At 39.8% G+C, this 27115-nt stretch overlaps 1 protein-coding gene across 1 annotated transcript; it reads left to right on the forward strand.

Moving 5' to 3' along the window:
- The first annotated feature begins 5527 nt into the window (after positions 1 to 5527).
- LOC124222668 (acyl-CoA Delta12-desaturase) lies at positions 5528 to 27115 on the forward strand. Its single transcript, XM_046633877.2, has 6 exons — positions 5528 to 5884; positions 19595 to 20166; positions 21168 to 21298; positions 22650 to 22855; positions 23379 to 23564; positions 23678 to 27115. Exons 2-6 carry the CDS (start codon positions 19893 to 19895, stop codon positions 23991 to 23993), a joined length of 1113 nt encoding a protein of 370 aa, XP_046489833.1. The 5' UTR covers positions 5528 to 5884; positions 19595 to 19892; the 3' UTR covers positions 23994 to 27115.

Below are 27115 nucleotides of genomic sequence, written 5' to 3' on the forward strand. Positions count from 1 at the left end.
AAGACTGATATTTTGAGATTGGGTAGATCAACTGTTGACAATTGGATTACGACAAAGTGACGTTTATTGTTAAAGTAAATGCGTTTTGAGCGTTGCAGCACTTATGGAACGTTCCCTTTTATAAGATTCACCATTTTCATTGTGAAAGATCAATGTATGTATTTATCGGGTTTCACTCTGACTAAACTATACAATACTGAAGCATCAATTATAGTTGCGTTTGCCCAATTATAAAACTGCAATTTGAGAAACTACACAACTTGTCAGTACTTGACCAGTGAGAGGGATGAGTCGATGAGATTACAACGGCGAGAAAAATATATCCAATTTGCGTGACATGAGGATCAGCCAACTACTAGTAGCATTGTTAGAACTCACATACGCACAGACGTATGCAAACAGAGGTTCGCAAAATTTGCACATTGGTCAAATAAGTGTACTGTAACGCTAATTTCTGTTACCCTTAGACGAGGACTTACCGTTGACACTTTGGCGCGATTCTCCGATTCTCACACAACAACTATTGCCCATATTTAAATAATGTTTCTTTTTATACTTTATAGATATTATATTATTGAAGTGTGGGAAGTTCCACACAGATATTTTCAACAGCATATATATACGTAAACTTGGAGCAGCTTTGTTGTTAATATTCGGAACAGACATCGCGACGGCATGAAAACGTAGAAGAGAAAGTTCTTGCAAGTTTTATTGACCAACACATTATTGCCAACGCATTACTGGGTACGGAACGAAACGCGTCTACCACAGGCAGCGAGTCCAGTTGATTGTGAGTCGAACAGAGTTACGCCATCGTTGAAGAGAATCTGCGTTCTTCTAGCCCTGTAGGTGTTACGATGCCTCGGCCATGAACTTTTGGCTCGGTCACTGACATTGTTGTACCTGCACCTACGCAACTTCAATGGATTTTCATGTTGAAAGGCCAGCAGAGTCGAACTGCTTGGAACCCTTCGAACGACTTCCGAAGCGATCTGGAATTTCGTTGTTGCAATTGAAAGATCGAAACTGGATTCCAAATTCATGTGAACGTGAGCATTAATTGTTAGATCTGGCGAGGAAAAGATCATCTATCTCGGCAAAGCATCCCTGGATATGATTTGAAGGAAAATGTGTCGAACCCAATCATTCGTTGATATGGTTTTGGGGCAGCCGCGTCTTAAATTTCGAGGCTGGAAAATCGGGCGATTTTTGAAACGAGAAAACGATTCATGATTATTTGTGTCAGCGTGAAAACTCGGCCGGTTGCTGAACGTGCGTGGCGAATAATGCTTTGGCACCAACTGAAACACGTTTCTGCATATCGATCTGACAGTCGATACGTACTATCGATTACCAATTGACACCATTAAGCTCCGCCAAGCGTTGTGGCTTTTCTTCGAATACAGTCGATACGAATCATTACTCGGTGGCTTGCAAGTTCTCGACAAAATGGGGAAAAAAAATGAATAAAAAAATCATTGCACGGTAAAGTTGGGAGAGAGGGAATCTTTGAAAATGAGATCGAGTAAAAGGTAACGTTGTTAGATATATCGGGAAAAATTATTTACCCAGATTTGCCTGGGACTGTTCGAAAAACACTTTGCGCTTGTTGTTTTTTCTTGGTTCACTCCTTGGATGTTAAATTTACATCCTATTGATTTTGACAAGTTAACGCTTATTTGAAAGAAAGAAGGAAGTATTCATTTACGAGAACTCAAAAAGTCTGAAACATCTATAAGGTGAGTGTACCAGTTATTGAACTTTTTTGGTTGTATCTGTTTGATCCTTAGTTCCAAAATAGCCAAAAAAAATAAATTTGTAGCGTCCAACCGTCTAGCAATTGGTGTTAGTCACTGAGAAATTCATAATTTGTGGCGTCAATTTATAATTTTGGAAAATAAAAGGGTTAGAAATTGGGTCTAAACGTGCCAATAACTGGTACCTACACTTACGTTAGGTACGTTATATTCAGATCAATATCGTTTATCCTAATTCGCTAACGAATGTGTTCTCCGAATAACAGTATCAAATATTCAAACACACCGGCCAACTCGACACAACTACTAACAATAAGCGAACCCGTAAATTACTGTACTAAAATTTCTGTGTTAGCAAGGGCACACCTTTAGTAAGTAAGATTTGACGAAACCTAAAGACGAGATAAAGGAACTCCTCATTCGCTGTTTCCGGTATAGTCATTTAGAACCTGTACATCACTTCCATATCAACACCTTCGAGTTGAAGAGTGTTTACTGAATAATGATACAAACGAACGAGGATTAACCAACTGCTGTAGTATATTTTTGCCGACTATGTTTTTGTTTCTGTTCTTTAGCCGCCGGAAAAGTTGGATTCAAAGGTTAAGATTTCCCAAAAATAACCGCCGAATTGAGGAGCAGAAACAGGTGCATAAGTCGTTTTAATAATGCTGAATAGCAACTGTTAAATCGCTTATAGACAATTTATCGAAATGCAAATTAACGGCATTTTCTGTAAACTAAATCATATGAATCTCCGTATAGACGTTCCAATCCAACGATGCGACCGCAATTTGCTCGCGATCAGTTGCGTTCGATACCTAAACGACAATTATAACGCGAACTTTCAGGATCGCATGGGCGGAAATTTGACGGGTGAAAGTAGTGTTTTGACAGACACCCTGTATACGCACGTGGTCGTTTATCGGACATTACTTTTATCGGCAGCGGTTCTAATCGAGGTAGTTCACGACGACCTTGAAGCGAAAGGCAGCGTCGCACGCTATGAAACACATTATACTGTACGTGTATCGTATACGTCAGGATTACCCCAAAGCTTCGGATGCTTTGGTGTTTCAGTAAATCCCGGTTGTGAGCCCCTGGCTCTTTTCAAATTAACCACTGGATAGACGGGACTTCAAACTCACGGAGCAACGTCCGTTCCATTACATTTTTGTGATAACAGTAAGCTGATATTCGAAGTATCGCGTATCGTTCGCATTTCGCGGAAAATATTAGACGAACAACCGTTCAGAAAACGGCTGAGAACTGCTGCCCGGATCAATCCATCTCCCTTCCATTCCAGAGCCAAAAAAATTGTGACTAAAATGGCAATGTGGTTAGCTTATTTTTCCGTAGTCCTTGATAAGTAAATTATCCGAAGTATGGATCGAGGTACTGGCCGGTGGACTAACGGCTTCTATGACCAATATTGGGTACTGCAATTGAACTGTTCCAGGTTCGCAGGCGACGAGCAATGTTTCCCATGGCTGATTGTGAGCGATCAAAGTGTGATCGCATGCAAGAGTTTTTACGGAAACCTGCCAGCGTAGTTGATCCTTCATCTTCAGCATCCCGTGACAGTTGAGGACCTGATACGGAGCTTAACGGCTGGATTAAGGTCTTAATCAAGCTTCGTATCCGCTTGAGCTTCGGCACTCTTCGAACACGTGTACAGTCCCGGTTCTAAACTTCACTCCTAGATAAACTAGCAGCATGTGCGCGTGTTTGATAACCCCAGTAGTGAGAGAAGCCGAAGTAGCAACTTATCGTCGTTTGAGCGAGTTCGTCGTGTAGCATTCGTTTAGCTCTTTATCAAATCTAGTCTACACCAGATGTGCGGTAAAAAAAATTTTAAATTGAAGAAACGAAAAACGAATTTTCACGTAGCTTAGAAGCTTGTCCGTCTGCTTCCGGCTCACACTTTCAACCAAATTCATTTTTTATAATTCTTAAATCTCTGCAGCCGGACAAACAATGCATGCATACAATGCATATTTCGCGTGTCTAGTGACCGTAATGACTCGACTCTGTCTCTTACTACCTTACATCATTGACTTTGTAAAGCTTTTTAATTTCAAAGTTTTTTCTAGTATCCTTCTTACGTAGTCCATCGAATTGCAAAAATGGAAAACAGTATAACCTTCCGACCTTAGGATCGAAAGAAAACTCGTAATAAGTCTTCAAGTTATTTGTCATGCGATTCAATTTCCATACGTGCGATGTGTATGACGACACTTATACGATGCCAGCATCGGCACTAGTGCATTGCGTTATAAAAAGATTGCAAGATCGAATTGAATTTCTCTGCTATTATTTGCCGATATTTAGTCAAGTCCACTTTCACCGCCATTTGGTTGTAATAATAGAAGATATTTCATTCCTCAAGGTTAATTTGTAAGTAAATTAACGGTAAAAATAATTATGAAATTTCGTGTTGGTAGGAATAGTGATTGGATTTCACACAAACTCAGATGTCATTATACGCGCAGTATTGACTGCATGTTTCATGCTCGTTACAAAATCTTCGACTGTAATTCACGATATTTATCGATAGCATCGCGTCGGAAAAGTTCGATCCTTTGAGCCGATCGATGCGTCGATGGAACGAAAGGAAGAAAAGAAGAATAGTAGAGGAGAATAATGCTTGCAGACCGGCCTACAAACGTTGACTTTGGTTTAGGCCAGACCAATTGTCATCGTCAATTGCACGAAGTAAACAATTTATAAATGCAAATTGCCAGATCACAGTGATATCTTTCATCTCTTTCCTTCATCCCCTCCTCAGACGATATTTAGTGTTTAAATCTTATAAAACAATGACAATGTAAGCCAAAGCTGCAGGTGGCGAAGGATTGAATATCAATAAATTAAACAGCCGTTAATGAGAGTAATGACTTTGGACATCCGTGAAGAAAAAATAGCAGAAACAACACCATGGTTCGCAGCATACAGTAGGAACCTTCCTTTCTTCCATTTTCTCCTTAGAAATATAATTCTCGGTCGCGTGGAATGAATATGGATAAGCAATGGTACGGTTCTCAGGAAAATAACGTAACATTTCCCAGCGATCGCTGTAATCAATAGCAAAGCGAAATGAAAGCATGGAAATGAGAAAGTGTTTGAAAAATTTCATAAACAGTATAATCGAAGCAGATATTCTCATCTTTCACTTTTTGCTTTCAACTGCAATCAACATACCGTTAGAATCCGATTATCTTGAAAAGCTGTCGACATTTTTGCTGTCTCGAATAAACAGCAAATGTATCGCGAGCTTCTTTTTCCTTGGGTTTAGAATCGAGTTGACGATGAGAATGACCTCGGTACCCAGTAATCTCTGAAGTAGATAGTAAATCGGAATCGGTTATGCGGTAAAGCGAAACCAGATATGACAAAATGTCAGGGGTCCTACTGTAATGGGCTCGTAATCGGTTTCAACTGGTTATCGGAATACGAAGGAGGAAAGAAGCGTAAACGCGCGTTCCTGCCTGTGCCGGCAAATGTCCGACAAAATTAGACGACGTTCAAAGAGATTCACCCGAAGAACCGGGAACCATTAGACACCACGCTTTACAGACTGCAGATCTCCGACAGTGTTGGCTCCGATGTCTTCGCACGAAGAAGAGCGTGGTCGTAATCTCGTTGGCAAGTTAACAAGTGGAAAAGCCATAACACTGCAAGAACGAAGAGGCGTTTGGATACAGGACGCGGGAGGGCGCACGCGCCATGAAATACTACGGAGTTGATTCAGGCAGCCGCGGTGCCCGCCAAACGTAGTTCCTTCGAAGCGAGCCACGACTCCGTTCGTTGGTTGATCGTCAGTACGGTAGAGAAGCCGACATCGGTTGGTCCGTGGATGTCCGGTGTTTCGGTGCGTGGTTCGGTTATTTCCATGGTGGATATTGTTGCCCGGTGCGTGTCGCGGTGAAGATCGTTACGAGAATCAAGGTGTGCCTTGAACCGTCATCGACTTCCAGCGCAAGTCGGAACTCCGGTGAAAGAGGCCTCAACTCTATGCCCCAAGAGCCTAAGCCGGCTTTACCTCTCGCATTCTTACCCGTCCCGGCGTGCTTCTAACAAGGGTCTACTGTTGTTTGCTTTGGACTATAGCTACCTACACCCTTGAGGTAAGCATGGTCGTTTTGGTACCTGATGTTTCTTGAAACGGGAGGTTTCACTTGCAACTATCTATGACTATCTATAACTATGAATATCGTTGCATGTGGTAAGTTGATCGAAAGTTATTCGAGGAGGCTGTTACCGTAGGACATGAAACTGTGCGTACTCTGTCTATCTGGATAGGGTTTATTGAGAAAGAGGATGGCCAGATTTAACCGGCGCAACAAATATCGTCGCAACAAATTGACCGGGAAGAATATCCGATATTTTGGCACAGTATCGCGCGATGAAAAGCATTCGGGTCTTTTGGTATTGATTTTCGAGGAAATCAGGCTGTCGGGAAGATTGAATTTCATACGATATCGTCAGCAGGGAATAAAGGTATTAGTTGACAGACTCGAGGCGACGCTGCTTACGTCGGGTTTGCTCGCAGGAGGAGGTTTACCTTATGATCAAGACATTAGAGACGCGGACGTAATGCCAGGCATAATCTTGACGTAAAATTTGATCCGTTACTTTCGTCCGAGCAAGCAAACAGCGTTCTAACCGGAAATTGTGTTACGGCTAGTGGCCGTCCCCGCTTCTGTGTGTGTCTGTGAAGATGACACACGTTCACTGCAAAACCCGTGTACGTGAAAGTACGTAAGGCATTTCAGAGGGCGTTACGAAACTACGCCCTGCGTAGGTAGGAAGCAGGTACCAATTCGAGCTACTACGTCAGGTTCGTTCGGACCGTGTGAATGCCCGTTTTTTTTTTTTTTTTTCACTTCATCTCTTTTGTTCCGTTAGGAAAAATTTGGGACTTGGAGTCCGGAAAAAGCGTCGAGCCACGTGCCGTAGTAATTGATTCAAGTCTACCGGAGCCTGTCGAGCCACGATTAATGCCGATAACGTGTTCTTAAGAGTTATCCTATGCCATTGTTGAATACCGTGCGTAAATTGGTAAACGAAAGTTGTACGATAATCTACCGGGTTGCTAAAGAAGTATTTATTTAAGTATTTGAGCCTGCAGGTAAAGAAAGATTCGCATTAAATGCAGTCTTAGCGCAATAAGCGCGTTATCAGTTGTTTAAACGCGTTAGTTGTCGCAAATGTTTTACCGCGTGCGTCTCATGCCTGCATAGGTTACACGCATCGAGATTGAATCGTTGGTAAAATTGCATTACTTTTTTACATAAATATAGTGCTAGGAAATGACTTTTTATCTTGTGTTTTTAAATAACGCGCTCACTCACTTTTTTTTTATTCCGTCATCGGGGAACGCCAGTCAAACAAAACGCTAGGCAATAATACGAATGGGTGACGAGTTCTCCAATTAGTCGCGATGTGCAGTGTCGAGGAACTTTCGACGTTATTCTCTAACTGCAAGCCCGCGATACGATGCAAACTGCAGGATGTATTTTTTCGGAACAAGGTTACAATATATTCGAAAAATTGTAGTCGCAAAAATGAGTCAGACGTGTAATATTGAAATAGCTGGTTACTTTGCAGGACAAATTATCGCTCGACGCCCTGACTTGTATATAATATGCAAAGTATAATGCACAAGTGCACATTAGCAGACGGTGATTGATGGAGACGCGTTAAAAAATGACGAGAAATGATGTATCTTCAAGTCTAATCGTTTAAACGGCGATATTCACTGCGATTACTCAGATATTTATAGAAGATTGTTTATCGTGCCGGAGCAGGCGTTGTATGCTTAATCATTTCGCGTGTCACAAAAGTTAGTAAGAAACTGTAAAAAAAAAAAAAAAAATTGCTAATAGATCTTCGAGTTATCAGTGATTCCAAAAAACTTCACGTGTCGTGCCGATCCACTTCTGACCTATCATTTACTCATCCGTTCGGAAATTGATAGAATCGTGTTTTCTTTCTTTGAATTCTTTTCCTACACAGAAAATTGTTTTCCAGGTATCAAGGCTGGTAGCTAATAATTTTCTCCGAATAAGCTCTGTGAAGAAATTGTGATACGAGTTTTCGCTCTCCCGAAAGTGACAAAGAATGGTCGAATTTGGGTGATAAAAATTTCCTAGCATACGAGTGTTAAGATCGCGTAAAAAATTACAGTAATTGCGCTTTCGCATGATTACAATGTTTGTCAACGTCGTGATTTCTAAAAAGAATACTTTTAGACCTACTTGAATCTTCTACGAAGATCCATGACGTTTTAATTATTTTGGTTTTCCAGGCAGGAGGAAAAGAGAAGAAAAAAAAATTAGTCCTTTGTTCCCTACAGCTCTGGTTAATAATCTTCCGGTAACCAACGGTACTCCGGTTTTATCGTTAATTAGAAACTGAGCGCTGGTAAAATTGAAGCCCCGATGGTCCGATAAAATCCATGACTAATGCCTGGTTGATTAAAATTTTCCGGGCCAGGTATACGAAGCACCGGACTAGATGTTATAAAACTGTCGTCTGCGTCGTCACGCTGCAAGTTGCGTCACCGCCTCTATTACAAAAGCTCGTACGGATTATCCTATATTTTGGTATGATACCCCGCAAACTTTTCGCGACGATAATATCTGTGGGAATTGACGAGCGCGTTCCTCGCCTATGATAGAAGAAAAAAAAACAGTAATAAAATTTATTATTCGTCCGATATTGCGAAATGAAATACTAATGAAATGACCATCTTTATATCTAATCTTCACGGCGTACACAATTCGAGCGTCAAATAATTTTTTGTCGAACGAACAGTTTTTTTTTTTCTTTTTTTCTTTTTTGGTACATGTGATTCATTCTTTCATTAGAAATTGAATTATTAGTCGATCGATAGATTGTCTCTGATAACGATGCGTCGCTGTTGATGCTACAGGAATAAAAGGAAGTAAAACCGTGTATGATATGCATCGATAAAGTTTACTTTACACCGAGCTTTCGCACACTGTTATCGATGAATATTCTCCGCCTTAATCTACGAGGTATATACTTGATAGAAGCAGCCTGAAAGATATGAAACAGGTGAAACATACCGAGCGGTAAAAAGATCTCGTTCGAAAGCTCTTTAAACTTGTGTCCTCGAACACAGTCGTACAGCGAGGCGTTTTATTGCTCAATAGAATACGGTTACGTCTACATAAAGTGAATTATGTCACCCGCGAGCATGTTCGCGCACTTCAGTCGTGCGTATAAGACGAAACAATGGTACAACGGTTCATCGAGGATATGGATTTGCGGCAGTTCTAAAGCGCCTTTCGTACCTCAAAGAAAATTCACGAAACGTGATGTAAGCACGAAACGAAACCGTACTTCGGCTCAAACTTATTATTCATATAAAATAAGTCGTTTTTACGCTGTCTCAGATTCTTCGAGATTTTGTTAATTCTTCTATCTCGCCACACGCATCGTCGTTTCAACGAGTCAATTCCTTGACACGAATTTTTTTGTCGAACAATGAGAATTCATCGTTAACGAACGACGATCGCAAGGATCCAAGAGTACAGAGAGAATTGATATCCCCGATCGATATCCGCACGTCGTTATACGTATTATACGTATATCGTATCGATTCACGTAGGCTTTCTATAGTTTTGCACGCCTTGTATTTATACACGCGCATTGTAGGCACGCACGAACACCGAGACAGACGTTTACACGGTAAGAAACGTTCAATCAAAATTTATTACTTCGAATTTATAGTTCACGGCCGGATCATTGAGGCGTTCTGACGCCGGAACGCCGAGAAGCTCGCGCCACGACGACGCCGGGACGTCGACGTCGCGACGACCACCCCGCTGGTAGGCAATTCCATCAGAGCCTTAGAGGATGAAAAAAAGGAACAGGGAGAAGAAAAAACCGAGTTCGGTATAACGCGTGGCGACCTTTCAAGCCTAGGAACCCCGCAATAACATGTAAATTGAGTGTACATGACGTGTCCTGGTTCGTGTGACAATTGTTATCATTCTTGTGATTCAACACAAAAATGTGTCGAAGAAATGATGATAACAACAAGTACCGACGCCCCGTCTAAGCCGCAAATTGATAATCATATTCTTACGTCACAAGACGACAGTGTAATCATCGTGTTCCCCGTACTTGAAGCACAACAGCAACAAACAGCTGTCACAGCTTGTACAATTATTTTCACAGCTAGGCTAACAAACCTCCCCCCGTCCTCTCTCTCTCTCTCTCTCTCTCTCTTCCACTCATTTTGCTATGCAACGGAAAAGCATAACGTAGATTCACGTCTCGTTATCACGTGTCGTGTAATACCTAATTTTATTATTGTTGTATTCTCGTTATTGGGGCATGTTTTACACGAACAGGATCGCTATAATGATGGTAATAAATACGTGTATTACGGAATTTTTAAGCCAATTAAACCAAATTAACGAACGTTATTGCTGCAGATCCTGTTTTATTTGAACAGGATTTTTATTACTCGAACTGCAGTAAACACTGAACTAAATCTTTCGAGTATAAATAACAACGAGCATTATACAACGAGATCAGTGTTCTCTTTTTTAAACGTCCTCGAGTTGCCAAGATTTTTTTACACGACCTCATGTCTTATCAGCAATTTCTACGTAACTCTGCATCGGGAGGAAAGATGCATAATCCAATATAAGTATAGATCGGAAGAAATTACTCCGCGAAGTTCCTTCAGATTTTTGCAAATGTACGGATTAAACCCGTCGGATTAAGTTTCATTTATGCACATATTGTGCGTAATACGTGAAAAAAAGAAGCGATCACGGAACAAGGTCAGCTTATGGCATCAGCACAAACGGGGTGCGATGAGAATGAGTATTAAGTGTATTCCTAGGTGGGTGTGTCCGAATGTAATGTTTTAAAACTACGACACATTCTCTTTCTTCGCATCGTACGTGCGTTATTGAAATTAATCCATAAATGCTCGTTACGATGTTATTCGGATCAATCGGAGGTCTAGTTATGTATCTTATTCAATTTCATGCGCACCCTCAATGACGTAATAATTTTAGGCTTGATGGGTAAATTGAACCTAACGCAACGCGCGTGACAAGCGTAATACGTAGGTGTATTTTGAATAGCGAATCGTTAGATATCGCCTTCCGAAGGGCATCAAGGCGCGGTTTCGTTAATGGCACGCGATTCGCAGAGCAATCCGCACGCTTGAACTCGAAGACGCGTTATTACTTCGTAATTACAATTAGAGCGAATACAAGAGAGTGTTTACGAAATTTGACGCTGTTGAATATAACACATGCAATATATATTACGCAATCATCGCATGGCTGTAACTGCTACAAACCTAATTTTTCACAATTTTTTTTTTTTCTTCAGCCGGTGTAAAAAGCGCTGGGATACAATGGAAAGAAAGAAAACTGAAAATGTCAAGTTTGGAATGGAAAGTTATTGCGTAGAAATATCGATTCCAAGCGTATTTGATAGCCTATTCACTGCAGCCATGGTTCAGAGCGTAACACGACGAAATGTATTTGTACACGCCAAGAGAGATGGAACGAGTAGATAAAAATGGGAAAAACAATGCCCGTGATATTTGCGTGTAATAGAAAGTTTTCCAACGGCAAATAAAGTGAGTCAGGGTGCCGTGTGTCGGCTAAAATATAATAGTCAAGGTGAACATTCTGCAGGGAAGAAAAACACGACGTATCGAATGTTGAATCGAATATTATACTCCGATCAGCGCGCCCGAGGAATTGTCTTTTTAACGAGAATCAATCATCGTGCAGAGTGGAAGAAGAGAGACGAGATACAGCTCCGACATAGTAATTTCGTGCTTCCATATCAAGTAGTCGGTATGTCGGTTGTGTAATGTGTTATGTGAAGGAGCGGAGACGCGGCGGTGTAAGAAGAGAGGGACGAGTGCACGGTCACGGCGCCAGGAGGAGGATCGGGTCAAGTAATTGAAGAAGAGCAACGCGGTGATCAAATGGATACCAAATGACCTGAATATCTGCAGTATCGTCGATCCAATCAGCCCAAAGCACGTACTACGACTCGGATGAACCGAATTCATATGTTATCGGCTGCTCGTCTGCGAAAGACGTTCGTGAAACAGCGACACAATTGTCGAACCGTCGGAGGGCTTCTCTGATTGTCAGGTGTAACTCGAGCTCGAGTAAATTAATCGTTCGACTTAATTACACGTAATATTAACCAAGCCGCGACGATGCCTTGACATTTTTTCCAAGAAATACAGATTTTCGTAGCGTTGCGCAAGTTCATTTCAACCTCAACCCTTACCGTCCTCGGAATGTTCAATTTTGCGTAAGAGAATTATCGACGAAACTGATTTCTATGTTTCTGTATTGAAACGCGTTGAATAACGCGTCGATCCTGAGATCCAGTTAATGAGAATTGATGTAAGATCAGGATTTTTAACGAGAAATTGAGGCCGATTGAGTTAAATTGTATATTGGAAAGATATCTGAATACGAAAATTCAGATAAGGAACGTTGACTCGTTGCTGCATTATCTCAATGCCAAAATCGTGACCGATTACTGTCTGTCCGATCTCAATCAGAGGTCACTTCGTAATTACATATTAATTCATAAAAATTGTGAACACGGTTTTCTTTCCACGTCGATAAATTATTAATAATAACTTGAATTGAATTCAAGGCGATTAATTTCCGTGTCGACTTGTGAATTACCTTTTTTTGTATCATCCTGTCGGAACCGAGGCTATTTGCTTTTAACATCGAGGCACGCGGAGCAGAAATGTTTTTGTCAGCAATGGTTAGGGCATAAAGAACCGCGTGGAAAAGTGCCGCAGGATTCGCTCAACGTTCCCAATCAGTTTACGCAGTGTGTAAATTTCTTATCACTTATCGGGGCTGAAAAACTGCTGATAATACGCCGCAATGGAACGGCGTATGAAAACTTCCTTGTTTGACTGCACTTTTACCCCGGACGGCATGGCATTTACTCTTCGCGATCATCGTAACGAACCAGCCTTATCGCGGGTCGCTAGATTAGTATTGATTTCGGGGTAGCGTGCGGCTGCATGGAAAGTCAGCGACCACGGAAAGTTTATATGTGTAACGTGTTGCAGGAAAAAATTCCGGTCTCTTGAACCGCATGAAATTACGGGCGGTAAGAACTTATCGTAGAACTCTGAGAAATTTTCGATTGCAAAATCGCGCGGCAGATCAAAAATGGATCTAGTAGGGCTGGTAGTCAGTCACTTTTCTGACTATTAATCACTTTTTTTTTTTACTATTCTCGAGAAATGATCAATAAAGTCACTCTTTCGGTCGTAATTGAGTTTCGTGCATAAAAAATTTGGCTGCACAATTTTTGTTCCCACAAGATTTTGTTTGTTGAGTATTATAGAAAATCAACTGCGATCACATTGTTCATTGTTTCTTGATCGAAGTGTTTCGCCTGAAAGGACAATAAATTCATAAATCAGAGTCACTCTTCATTTGTCATTAATTTACCGAATATCATGTACACTGTAATACATTTTTGCAATGTGGAAAAATACGTTCAAAATAAGGGAAACCGGTATACAGCGACATCATTGAAAATAGGGCTATTTCTGAGTCAGAGATGAGTCAATTTTAAGTCACCTTTTTAGGTCTGAAAGTTAGTTTTCACACTTTTTTCAGGCGACTTGACTGCTACCAGCCCTGAAATGGAAATACGTCGAACGGTATCGGTGCAAGCGGAGCTCTGCAGTCTGAACGTAGTGACGATTGTGTAAAATGATCCTTATTGAAATCATTAAGCATTAACACCGGCTACTCCTGGTTTAGACCAAGCCGTTAACAGTTGATCCAATATTCAGTAGCAATCAATTTCGAATTTTAGAGTAACACGGAGTAACGGAAGGGCTCGTCGAGAGAGAAATTTAGTGCCACCGATTATTGGGTTAACTATAATAGTGGTTATAACGAGCAAGAGAAGCTAAAACTAAAAGACGAGTAGAGAAAACTGCTATCAAGACCAGATCGTAAGATCGCTGTGTCAATGAAGACGGGCAATGAATTTCTAAACTGACGAGTCGCCACTTCAATGCTGTCTACTCGTCTTTTAGTTTTACTTTTTCTTACAACATTCTTACTCAACTGGAGTTATAAAGAACGAAGGCTGCTAATAAATTTCACCCCCAATGCATGACGTTGAACGCATTTTGTTTTTCTGGACACCAAGATAAGCCTCCCTTCGCAAGAGCGTGTTGTTTACGGGACGACATTTGTAATGTTCCAAAACAGTTTCGTGCTCACAGCATTGAAGTGGCGAGTCATCGGTCTAGAACTTCATTGCCCATCTTCACTGAAACATCGATCTTACGATCTAGTCTTAATAATAGTAGTAACTTGGTTAGTTAGTTTTCTCGATGGTCTTGGTTACTGTGGTCTGTAAACATCATCATCATCGTGAGAAACTCGACTGCTAACGTTCGTTGGAGACGGGAAATTAGCGTTAGAGAATCCTTACAAAGACGACTATTTCACACATCTTTCAACAAAAAAATTCTCGCGCGGAAGAGCGTGAGACAATTTTCGATAATGCAGAAACCGCCTTGGTGTCGACATCCGTTGCAATGACGATCGCGTTGCGTAACGTGGCTAAGAAAAAACGTACGTCACGCTCGCGCATGCCGCATTTGAATATCGTCAGCTGTTGTAACTCGATTGCTGATTCGCACCTAGCGACACCCGCGAGGCGTGACTTTTCTTCTTAAAATGGTTTCGTACAACACCTCACTGTGTCTTCGTGCCCGAACAGCGCCGATAGATACAAATATAAGTATGACGAGTTCACCGGCGGGTTAAAGGCCCATTCCATACAATTCGATGGATGGCGTTCGTTTTTGTAATTGTAACAGACTCGGTGCTCTTGAATCGAAATAAAGTACCAAAAAATATGTACCACGTATACTTTTCATGCAGTGTTTTTTTTTTTTTAATAACACACTATTTTTGCCTACAAATTGTAATTAAACATTAATGATAGCGACAATGTTTGTTAAAAGAAAAAAATTACCAAGTTAAAAAGTTTAAGCATTAAAATCATCGGAAAATCTATCTACCGGTATAATTCTAGTTTTTTTTTTTTTTTTGATAGTTTTTTATCTTTCCATATCATCGATCGGAGTTTCACGGCGAATCTCTTCTCTTTCTAATTTCTCTTTAATATTCTCTTTCTATCAGTTCGATCTGGTTTTGTATGTACTGATACTATTGAAATAGATTAAAGTAATGTAAATGTTGAAACAAAACACATAAAATTCGGAATTTTGAATAAAAAAAAAAAAAAAAAACAATATGTAACATATGTGTGTGAGCAAAAAATGGAAAGCAGATATAGATTCGGCGCATTCTAATTTTTCGTTACAGACCTGTGTTAATCAAGTCTCATTATCTTAAAGAGGAATTTAGACCGTGGACGGAACTCTCCGTGGTGTGTTTTTGATTGCTGTTTGAAAGTTGACAAATCCGTGTAATTAAATTGGGTTGATATAATTGAGGTTTTCATCGGTACGATTCTGTGTATTTTTCATTTCTATTTCTTACGCCTCGTCGGAGATGGGAAAGAAGCCGATGAAATCGGTGAAGAGTCAAAAGATGGCATGCCGTATTATACGTATGTACAGGTTGTATAGGTATCGTTAGACGGTGCAGTTCTAGCCGGTCTTCCGTTTCGCTTCAACCTACGCAACATCTCGAACAGTCATTTCTATAAATATCATAAATATGGTATATTTGTATTTCCGTACCCGTAACTGACGTACGAACAAGTATAGACGGCGTAAAAGTGACGGCTTGCGATTTACTGCAGCGATTCAACGTCGCCCCTTCGTGCTGGTATTCTTTTCGTCTATTGAGATTTTACTCAGCCCCCAAATAACGAGCATCCTTACATTAAAGCGTACCGCATGTGTAAGTGATGGCAAGATTTTGACTGTGAGAGAAAAACGAAACTTGAAAGACTCTTTAACAAGTTTGTTGAATTTTGCTGTCGAGAAATTTTCAAACGATCCAATAACGATTAACAGAATTTCATAACTCAAACTGTGTGACATTTGGCTGGTTGTTGTTATTTGAAACAGGCGATTAAATCCGACGGTTTTAGCAAAAGTGCTTTTAGTCGTGAGCAAGGAAAATGGAACCACTGCTGCAAACCACGTGCGCTTTTATGCTTCAGTCAGATTCGTAATTAAATAAAGGACAATTTTTGGAGACAAACCATATTTTCCACAGGTGTTTGTATGTACAGGAGAGACAATCGATGCAAAAAGTCTCGCAATATGGAGAAACAGGAGTCCTGACTATTTGAGGAAATATATTTTCACCAAATATGTACTTACAATTACCGGCTTCGTTGCGAATTGGCATTTTGAATAATGATTAATGGTCGTTATCTGAAAATGGACAAAATTGACCATTTTTTTTCAACAAAATTCAAGTCAAAAAAAGAATGCTGTCCAAGTTTGAGCTCTTAATATTAATATTTAGAGGTGCATCGTCGCGATTTTCTATTTCGAATTTGAATGACATGGGAATTTTCTTTTTTAAACTTTGGAATTTTATAAATCGTCAACGCATTAGTGTAGTAATGAGACCAGAACGTATTTTTGTAAGAGATTGAACGCTCTACAAAAAAGGTCTCTTATCATTTTACGATAAATCTACTCTTCCAAATATATCAAAGAATCTTTGCTGACCTTTAACCTTGAATAACTCTTCCAAAAGTAGATTTATCATAAAATGTAACAGACCTTTTTTGTAGAGCGTTCAATTCCCTACAAAAAAAAAAAACATTGTAATCTTATCGGTCCACTAATGCGTTGACGAGGTATAAAAATCCAAGTTAAAAAAAAAAAACAATTTCGATGTTACTTAAATGGGAATAAAAAATCGCGACGATGCACCTCTGAATAATATTATTAAGAGCTCAAACTTGGACGACATTGTTTTTTCATCATCGAGAACGATATTTTCGATTTGAATTTAAAAAGAAGCGCTCGATTATTTGGGTACAGTCTAACGTTTCTAACGTTTTTCAGCCTTAAAGTAGAACTTTTAGCGAACGGAAGTTCGTAGCTGTATATTCGTATCATTTTTCATCGCTATGGAATTAGTCTGCAGACTCTGATGTCGCGTCGGCAGTGTTGGCATCGCATTCACGGAGGCTAGACACAACCGCTTTGCCAGCAAGTAGGTGGTAGATACGTACATTCGTGGCAGGTAGATTGTACACTAAGGTCTGCTTATACGTCGCATGACGTAATCTAACGTCAATTAATCTAAACAGATGTCATAACGGTAAAAGAAGAATGTTACAGCGAAGTTTAGCACAGGCAGAGAGGATTGTGCAGGTATTTCACCTCATCCTGGAAATATGTACATTGTACATATCTGTGATATTTCCCATCTAACCGCAAAACGCGTTCTGCTTCGCATCTTGCTGACTAAATTACACTTTGGGTTATCCGTTTTTTTTTTCTCTGGATTTTCATTCGGAATCAAGCAAGTCGAAAGATTGAATTACGAATTTCGTACAGTAGTTATTTCGGCATGTTGCACGTGGCTGCAGACACTGAATTATCTGCATGATCTTTGCCACGGTACGTCTAACCGTCTATTCTGGATAATTAGTCACATTGACCCACTTGACCAGCTTACGTATTTCTGGATGGTAAAAAAAGCTTGGTAATATTGAAAAAAAAAAAGGAATAATTTTCCTCCGTAGCCTGGATATTTCAGAATTTTGTTGTCACGCAGCTTCGTCCGCATTATTTTAAACGATTTGTTTCTTTTCCGTGTTTCCTCGTTTTCTCACCGGGTTCAACACTCGATGCTTGACATTTTGTGATTTTCTCTTTTTCTTTCCATTCTCAGCTGAGACGACATGTATATTTAGACTCATCGTTGTACACTAGCGGCGCGGTGAAAAATATATGAATGGATGAAGACTCGTGCTTGAGTAGGTATATGTTACGAGACAGGAATGAATAAACATCGTCTCAATATATATAAATAAATATATAAATTTATATATTTTACATCTGTAATTCAATCCGTCGCAACGATTTTCAGTATACGTATATGTTATTTATACAAAGCGGGAAAGTTATAATTATAAAATCACTGTTAGTTTAATGTCCGGCGTTAATTATTTTCACAGTATTAATGTATTCTTAAACTTTGTTTTGTTTAACGGTAACAAAGCGTATTACGCAGTATTTATAAACTGTGCAAAGTTACACGTGGATTTTATTTTTGGTGAAATTGTTCTCCATATCGCAAGTATAATACACCGCGATAACAAGTCAAGATTAATTACGGGTGAAATATGAGCCAACGAACTTAAACTTGCAACGTAATTATGTGAGTCATGAATTAAATTGAAACAGTAATATAGCCAAGTTATACTCATTATCGCGCTAATTTTGGCTTAGACCGTGTTGCGGAGTTATTTAACTTTATATCTCTGTAACTGTATGATTATGAATAGGTGAGGAATTCGATTACCGATAAAGAGAAGAAAATGTTCAACAAAACGTTATATTGTGCATGTTACGAATGCGTGTAAATTAATATTCATAATGAACAGGGACCGGATAAATGTGTATTAAAAATGACAAAACATCTACATATAATACAGATTTAAAAAACTAAAGCACGAAAGATAGAAACTGTATTTTCCGGCTCGAAGCGTCACACTTTACGTAGAAAACTAAATGAGGAATGAAATTAATTTAAATAAAAAACACGCATTTACATATTAATCCGAGCTCTAACGACGAATGATCGATATCATTCGAGAGCCGTTACTATTTTATTTATTGGCGATACAAGTTAACGTAAAGTATAGATTATAGTAAAGCAAGGTGTTCGAATTTCGCAAGCCATAAGCATCGCGGGTGCAACCGGCATACTAATTGCAGTACAGATACAACACGTGTCATCGCTCCACCGTAATTTTACGCGATCGGTATATTCTCGCTTGTTTTAACACTCGGATATTTTTCCATCGTTGTTGCGTATATCCGCGGTCGTATCGTTCACCCTTCGAAATACCGAAGCAGCAGCCAGCCGAAGCATATCGGGCGTATAATCGTCGCCTGAGTGAAATCACCTCTACAAATTGCGTAATTGGTTGCAAGTATGAATCCGTTGCAGCATGCATGATTGAAAATGGCGAAACTCATTGATATACCTACGCAACAAGTGCGGTAAGCCGGCCGATATTGCAGGTCCGTGTTCTTGTACGAACGAGGGAAAGTGCGGGATACAGATAGAAGGGTAAATTTCTCTCGTATATGGTGTATTACAGGGTTTAACGCCCTGGAAGCGGTTGTATGTATATTATCGTCATAAATTTTCCGCCCTAGAGCCGGAAGTGTTTTTTATCTTACTTAGAGCCGCCTACTCGAAAAACGGTGGCGATAATACGCGTTTTATTTTTAGTCAAGGCTTCTTGGACGCGTCGGGTGTATCCGTCGAACCACAAATATCAATACCGGGGAATCCCCCGGCAGGGCGTGACATAATCGTTTTGCGAATCGAGATATCACGCCTGTCCTTTAAAGATACGTCAATGTCTTCTCGGGGAAAAACAAGCGGAGCCGGGTTTCAATAACGAATTAGAAAAATTACGAAAGCTTCAAATTCCGGATTTTTTTTTCTTCAAAGTTCGACATCATCACTTCAAGTTTCGCCGTCGAATAATTCGGAACTTTTCAAATCAGGAACTCGAACCCCGCCCTAAACAAGCGGACGAATCACCCTCTATTTTCCTCTCTCTGATTACAGACGCCCGATTCAATAACGCCGGAAGAAAAACGCGACGATCATGGATTCGAGTACGAGGAACTGGGACTATGAGTCGTAAATCGACAACCGAAGATACGAATTCTCGCAGATTGGAACAGAACCGACAAGGGAAGGACGAAGAAGAGGAAACGCGGTTACAGCAGCCCAAATGCAGGCAATCAACAAGTCCACTTGCAACACGTGAAGGAGTGCCAGTCGCCGAGAGAAGAGTGACTTTGTTTTTACCGCGGTGGTAATCAGTGATTCGAATTCGGATCTCCTCAAATTGAAAATCGAAATGGCGCCAGGCGGTGAGAGAGTCCCGTCAACGACGTGCACAACGGAAGCGGAAGTCGAACTGCCCGACAAGAACATGAACACGAAATGTCCTGGGGACGTTCAGAACGGATCGTTGAAAAACGGGGAAGAACACGACTCCCAAAGAACCACGGATGTTTACGTCCCGAGGATTAAATGGCCCGATCTCTTCGTTCAGATATTCGTTCACGGAGGATGTCTCTATGGACTTTACCTCATCTTCACCGAGGCGAAACTTTTATCAGCTTTATGGGGTAAGAGATAACCGGAATCGTATCAAAACTCCCCCCCCAATTCACGTCGAAGGAATAAAAAGATCCGCTCGTTCTCGTAGTTTTACAACCTTGTGTATATGTATACCGTCTAGACAAGTTTTAAAAAAAAATTAAGAATAAATCAAACTTTGCAGATACGTCGCGTTACTCGTATCGGTTACGTGATTTATAGTCTCGTCTAGTTGTGATTAAGCGTATGTAATATTTCCGTCCGACGCGTATCGGAGAGACTCGTATTTCAGATTTCGTGTATACGACGTTATTTATTTACTCATTTCAACTCAGCGGAACAAATTATCGCGTTCGAGGAGCGAAGATTCGGTATAAGTTATACGTAAAAAACATACGTTGTTAATTAATCGTTGATCATCTGCAAAACGACTCGATTGTCGCAATGTTCAAGGTTTATGGTCAGTCAATTCGACGCTCCGGGTTCTCGGATTTATTAGAAAAGAAACGGCTGTTTCAGAAACTGGACGAATTCACTTGCAAGTAGACAGCGATTAGAGCCCGAGTAAATTTCTTTTCTCAGTTTTTGGAAGTCAGGTAACCGTCATCTTGAAATGCAGCAAAGGCGGTTTTCTCTTATCGAAATCGAATGAACCGACCAGGATTATACTCGTGAAAATAGCGTATCGTTTATTATCTTGTACGGCTGAAAATTCACGTTTGAAGTCGAACGATTTTTGGGTGAAACTTGAAAAACGTCTGCGACAAATTGATCGAATTTGGTTATGACCGTGACCGAGTGCCGAATGCGTCAGACTACCTCAGAGGCACGAGATGATAAATTGTTATTAAATTAAACTCTATTGAGCTTAGATTTTTCGAGTCACGCGACCTGCGCTGCCGTGTTTGGATTTCTAGAGGGCGCGTTGATGATGAATACGTATGATGTTTAGGAAAGTAAATTCTTCGAGGATAACGAAGAACGTAAAATTTCGCCATCGCTCGTGTAATGAATTTGAATAAACTTTCAGCATTCGTCACGATCTACACTTCGGGCTTTGGCATCACCGCAGGAGCGCACAGATTGTGGTCACACAGAGCATACAAGGCCAAATGGCCGCTACGTCTCCTCCTCGTTCTTCTATTCACGATCACCGGACAAGTGAGTATATTCGTATGTCGAAACACGAAAAAACCGTTACGCCATAACTTGACTTAGACGGAAGCTAAGATTTTTCAAAGAAATTCTTGATATTTACGACTTGATTAAAAAAGCAAGATCAATTTTTTTTCAACGTTGCGACCATCGGTGCCCTTCTCAGGACATGTATTTGTTCAATATATATTTAGATAATCTTTAAGAACGTTAACTCGCAAGGACGAGACAGTATTTAGTATTGACTGATATTCCTCCGGTTTCCTGTGAGCTCTTTTTCACCGTAAAGCAACAAGAGAAGTAAAGAGCAGTGAAATATTTTGATATTTGGAAGCTAAAAAATATTAGTTCTTACGAATTTCAACATATATTTTACAAAAACTTTTGTTACGTCTTACAAAACATAGCCACTGAAGGATTTAAGGATATCTCAAATTTTAAATAACCGAAAATAGCCTTTTTTCGACATTTCAACGACAGTAGTAAAAAGTTTCTTCAGCCCAGCTCTTTCGCTTGAGGTATTTTTTAGTGAAAAGGTGCTATAACCTGGGAGAAGAACGAAATCTAAAACAAGGACCCTTTTCTGAACCACCCTACTTCGCGTACTCTAAGCGCGAGCTGAAACTTGCTTAAAAATCAAAAAATTTCAAATCGCAATATCTCGGCTCATTGGATTGAAAATCAAAAACTAGGTTAAATCGGGGGTCTTCACCTTTGATCACGTGCAAGGACAATCAGATTCGTGTAATCAAGCCACTCTACTCTCCTTGTGAGTAAATTAACAGCACTGTCAATACCAGCGTCAAATTGAGTTTTGAAACTGAAAGCTCTATCGATCAAAAGCTTAGACGTACTCCGGGACCAGAGACGTAAACGATCACTTCCGAAGCAAGTATTTTCTGAAAAGTTTCATTGCGTTCTTCCATTGATTCAGTCGATTTACGTATAAAAGACGTCTTACAAAGTGAAACTTATAGTCGCCATGTTTAATTCCTGACTGCAGATAAAGTACTGTTAAAAAATTTGGTTCAAGTGCGGTTACGATTGATCCTTTGAAGAAACTATCGTACGTCGCAAACAATTAGAAGAAGTACGAAAGTCGAGTCAATCAATACTGGATGAGCCAATTTTTAGTGCCAATTCTACCCAATTGTGCAGCCTATTTATAAAATGTGGGTCATGAGGAAGAAACGTTTGCTCAGTCTAGTTACGGAAGCAACGTTTCTTACGGGTGTAAATAAAAATATCAAAGACGGAGTTAAGAGCGAAGAGGAATTAAGGGGATAACGGTGTAGATGCATGGAAAGGTCGAAGAAGAAATGAACTGAACGATAAACGAGAGGGAAAAAATTTTCAGAGACACGTTTATGCCTGGGCGTTGGATCACAGAGTGCATCACAAGTACAGCGAGACTGATGCCGATCCTCACAATGCGAAACGGGGCTTCTTCTTCGCCCACGTTGGATGGCTTTTTACAACTCCACATCCTGAGGTAGTCGCGAAACGAGACGCGGTCGACATGAGCGATCTTGAGGCAGACCCGATCGTCATGTGGCAAAAGCGGTGAGACTTTACTCCTGAACAAAACTCTATTCTCCTTAATATCTTTATCGTGCGTAAAACGCGACTAGGATCACCGACGAATGAAGGCAACCACGCTGGAAATGTCCGTGCAAACAGTTCGTGCTCAATATCTTTTTGCAACGTGCAGGTTAGACGCATCAATCACGACCACCTCTGTGATACTCTATACTTATTAATCGGACCTCTGATCTTTTCGACATCGCCACATTCGCGAATAAAATCCGGAATTCAGAGATTCTGTGACAGAAGTTTTTAACACTTGGTCTACTTTACTGTTAAAAAATGACGGTGGATCAAACCGCTGTTCATAACTTCCGATTAGACGTAATACAGTCGGACCTCGATTCTACGGACAATTTGGGACCGGATTCAGCAAAATGAATATAGCCATAATTTGTTTGAACGACGATCAGACCTAGTACCAAGATGACCAGAAAACCGGTACACCCACTTTATCCACAGCTAATCGTAAGTAGTTTATCATCGATGCAATGATCCTCAGGTTATACGTGCCGCTGTTCGCCCTCCTGTCAATTGGATTTCCGGTCGCCGTCCCGTATTACTTCTGGGACGAATCGCTGTGGATATCGTTCTGGGTGAACTTCAATTTTCGGTTCTGCGTAACCCTGAACATCGCCTTCTTCGTGAACAGCGTTGCTCACATGTGGGGCCAGAAGCCTTACGACAAGTAGGTTTTCGCTCTCGGACTATATCGAGCGCTTTCTCCGTCGTGATTGACAATCATTGCCAATTACCGGCATTCTCGATCTCGCTCTAACCCGAACCTTCGATCGTTTTCAGGAACATATCTCCGGTGGAAAACATCGCCGTGTCGATAGCCGCGTTGGGCGAAGGATGGCACAACTACCACCACGTGTTTCCGTGGGATTATAAGACTGGTGAATTGGGAAGCTACTCGTTCAACATAACGACGGGCTTCATAGACACGTTTGCCAAGCTCGGTTGGGCCTACGACCGAAAATACGTCTCGGCGGAAATGGTCAGGAGGCGAGCCAATCGCAGCGGTGACGGAAGCCACATTTGGGGCTACGGGGACACCGACATCCCTCCGGAGGATCTCAGGGAGTTGGAAGTTATGGACCGCAAGTCGGTGTAGATTGCATTCGATGCTGCGATCAGATCGGGACCAGATGCTGCAGCCTGTCCCGGCGAATCACTTACTCAAAATACTTGCAACAACGTCAGTTTACACCTTCCCCGAACAATCCTATACGTTACATATACACATATATAAATATACGTAAAATACGCGAAACCGGCCAACGTTCGAAAAATAACGTGAATCTGCGGAGAGCAACTGCAGCAGGAATATATTATGATAATTAATAATATGTCAGTGATGTTTACGCGACGGAGTTACGTACATAATTTCACTTATTTATTTATCGATATGTTGTTGTTTTTTTTTTTCCATTCGAATACATACGCATATAAGTATATGAAATAACGTCGTTTATTCTCTACTTCAAAACGTGAAAATCTCACAAATGCGCATACGTAAAAGTATTGAATCTTCTGTCACGTCGTAATGTTTAATTACAACACGTTGCAGTACGAATGCATTCAATAATTCTACGTTCATTCTAAATCGTCCAAGTATTACGTTGATTCGACAGAGACGAAAGAATTCCGCAAAATAAATATAAGACATGCATTATGTACGTCTATACTTAACGAGCACAGGAGGCAACTAAAAAGCGACTTGAATGTGACAAAAGAAATGCTTTTGTTGCAAAAAAAAAAACCGTATATACATACAATATACAGGTATATATAATTGAAAATATAATTCCGGAACAGTTGAGTCTTTTGTTACTTCGTCTTTTATTAATGAGACATTGAAAATTTAATAAAAATTCATTGTCATTTTTTTAAATTATACACGTGCATTCTATTGGACGTTTGCTTCGAAATATTAGAAATAATTTCTCAATTATGAAACACAGTGGAGACTGTGCTGAATGATTCCACACGTGCACAGTGATCTGGAAAAAGTTTTGAACGTGGATTTGACGTGATGTCGTTTCTCCGCTCACGTTACAATAAAATTCAAATTCCACTGCCAGAAACAACAACAACAACAATAATATTAATAATAATAATAATAATAGGAAATCCTTCGTTTGGACGTACAAGTCGCTTCAATGCAGAATGTCTCGCACTAGAGTTTTATCATGTAACAAGTTTTCCGGGTAACTGTGCTCGCTTACATAGATGTTTAATATATACATATTATAAATAATAAGTCTGCAGGTGCATCGACGTACTTTTATTGCGAATTTCAAGTGACTTAAAAGCCTGTAAGCTATACCTTGACTTACCTCAAACCGACTTAACAAGCCTTTTTTTCATACCTGTATGTATAATACCTTACGTATAACGATTTTATGTATACCTGTTAAACCTATCCTTAAGAAAAGTGAAATCGAATTTCGATGGTCGCATCCCTCAAATTGGTTCGAAATAATTTTAAAAAAATTTTACATATTTTTTCCCCCTTCTTCATATTTACCCAGTCGTAGAACGGCTTACTTTGTCTCATAAGAAAAGCATTGATTTTTCGAGGTTTTTAATCACAAATGCGTACCGAGTCCAAAAATTTTCTTTTAAAGTAAAAGTAAGGTGAATTTCTCCCGTTCAAAACGCCGCTTGGGAAATTTGGCTGTCACTCTTTTTGACTCCTCTATCTAACTTTTAGTGCGGCAAGAAATTTTGACCAGTGAATTCAAACTTTTGAGCGGTCAAGGAACTCGATGAGATTGGTCTTAAACAACAAGATAATATAATTCTTCGCTGAAACTAATACACAGAAATTCAAAAATTTCGATCACTTAATCTTCCTTCTTATAAAAAGAAGCGAATTCTTACTCTCATAAGAAGGAAGATGGGATGATCGAAATTTTTAAATTTCTATTTATTACTTTCAGCAAAGAATTCATTTTTTCTTCAAGACCAATCCCATAGAGTTCCTTGACCGCTCGAAAATTTGAATTCACCAGTGAAAATTTCTTGGCGTACTGAAAGTTAGATAGCGGTGTAAAAAATAAAGGTAGCTAAATTTTCCAAGCGACGTTTTAAACGGGACAAATTCACCTTCATTTTGCTTTTTTATAAAATTTTTCACGATTTTTTTTTGTACCCGGTACGCAGTTTTGATTAAAAACCTCGAAAAATCAATGCTTTCCATATGAGAAAAAGTACGGTTTTCTGGGGGAGGATAAATATGGTGGGAGGGGGGGGGGGGGGGGGGGGGGATAATATGCAGAGTAAAAAAAAAAAATTTCGAATCGATTAGAGGCGTGCAACCATTGAAATTCGATTTCACTGTCCTTGAGAACAGGTCTAATACGTATGTATAATATTAATAAAAATATAAACATAAATTTATAAATATGCCCGAGCACAATGTTGCTTCAATTTATGGTCAGTGCCTTTTTGCGATAGGCATATGATCGACATGAACTTTTTGATTGTTTACACGTATAACGCGCGATGATGCTTACATGTATGAAGGTGTACATAGATGTGTATGTACGTGCGTACACGACTGCGATAATGAGTGTGCAGAATGAAACGTGTGAAAGTCTGTGGTAATTCAAAATCATCTGTTTTAAAATTGAATCGAGATGAGATAATTACAAAAAAAAAAATAAATCAGCATTAGTACGCACATCCGATAATTAGGTATTCTGCACACGTCCTGAGAATTTTCAACGCTACCGCGTACGTGCAAATTGTATATACATGCCTATGTGTGAGGTACGAATATTGCACCTTCCAAGTAGGTATATATGAATACGACAGAGACCATATTGAAATGAAATAGAAGTTTATAGATCGATACCTATTTTATGAGAAAGAAATTATACGTATAATAACCTATTTCGAGCGATATATTTTTACTTTGCTACACATTTATACCCACGCAGTAACAAACTTCCATATATATAACATATATATATATATATATATATTGACGCGGAATTGTAACCTTTGATAATTAATGTACACACATACGTTTGTATAAATATTTGACAAGAAGAGAGGGAAAAAAAATCACTTCAGTTTAATGCCTTCGCGCGAATATTCGATATACGATGTATAAACGATCGCCCGAAATCGAGTCTTATTTTCCATAATCTGATATACCACTGAAATAAGTGAATTGATGGGTAATTAGCAAGAATGAAAAAAAAAAAAAAAAACTACACAAAATAA

This window comes from Neodiprion pinetum, chromosome 1, assembly GCF_021155775.2.
Source record: "Neodiprion pinetum isolate iyNeoPine1 chromosome 1, iyNeoPine1.2, whole genome shotgun sequence".
Taxonomy (NCBI): domain Eukaryota; kingdom Metazoa; phylum Arthropoda; class Insecta; order Hymenoptera; family Diprionidae; genus Neodiprion; species Neodiprion pinetum.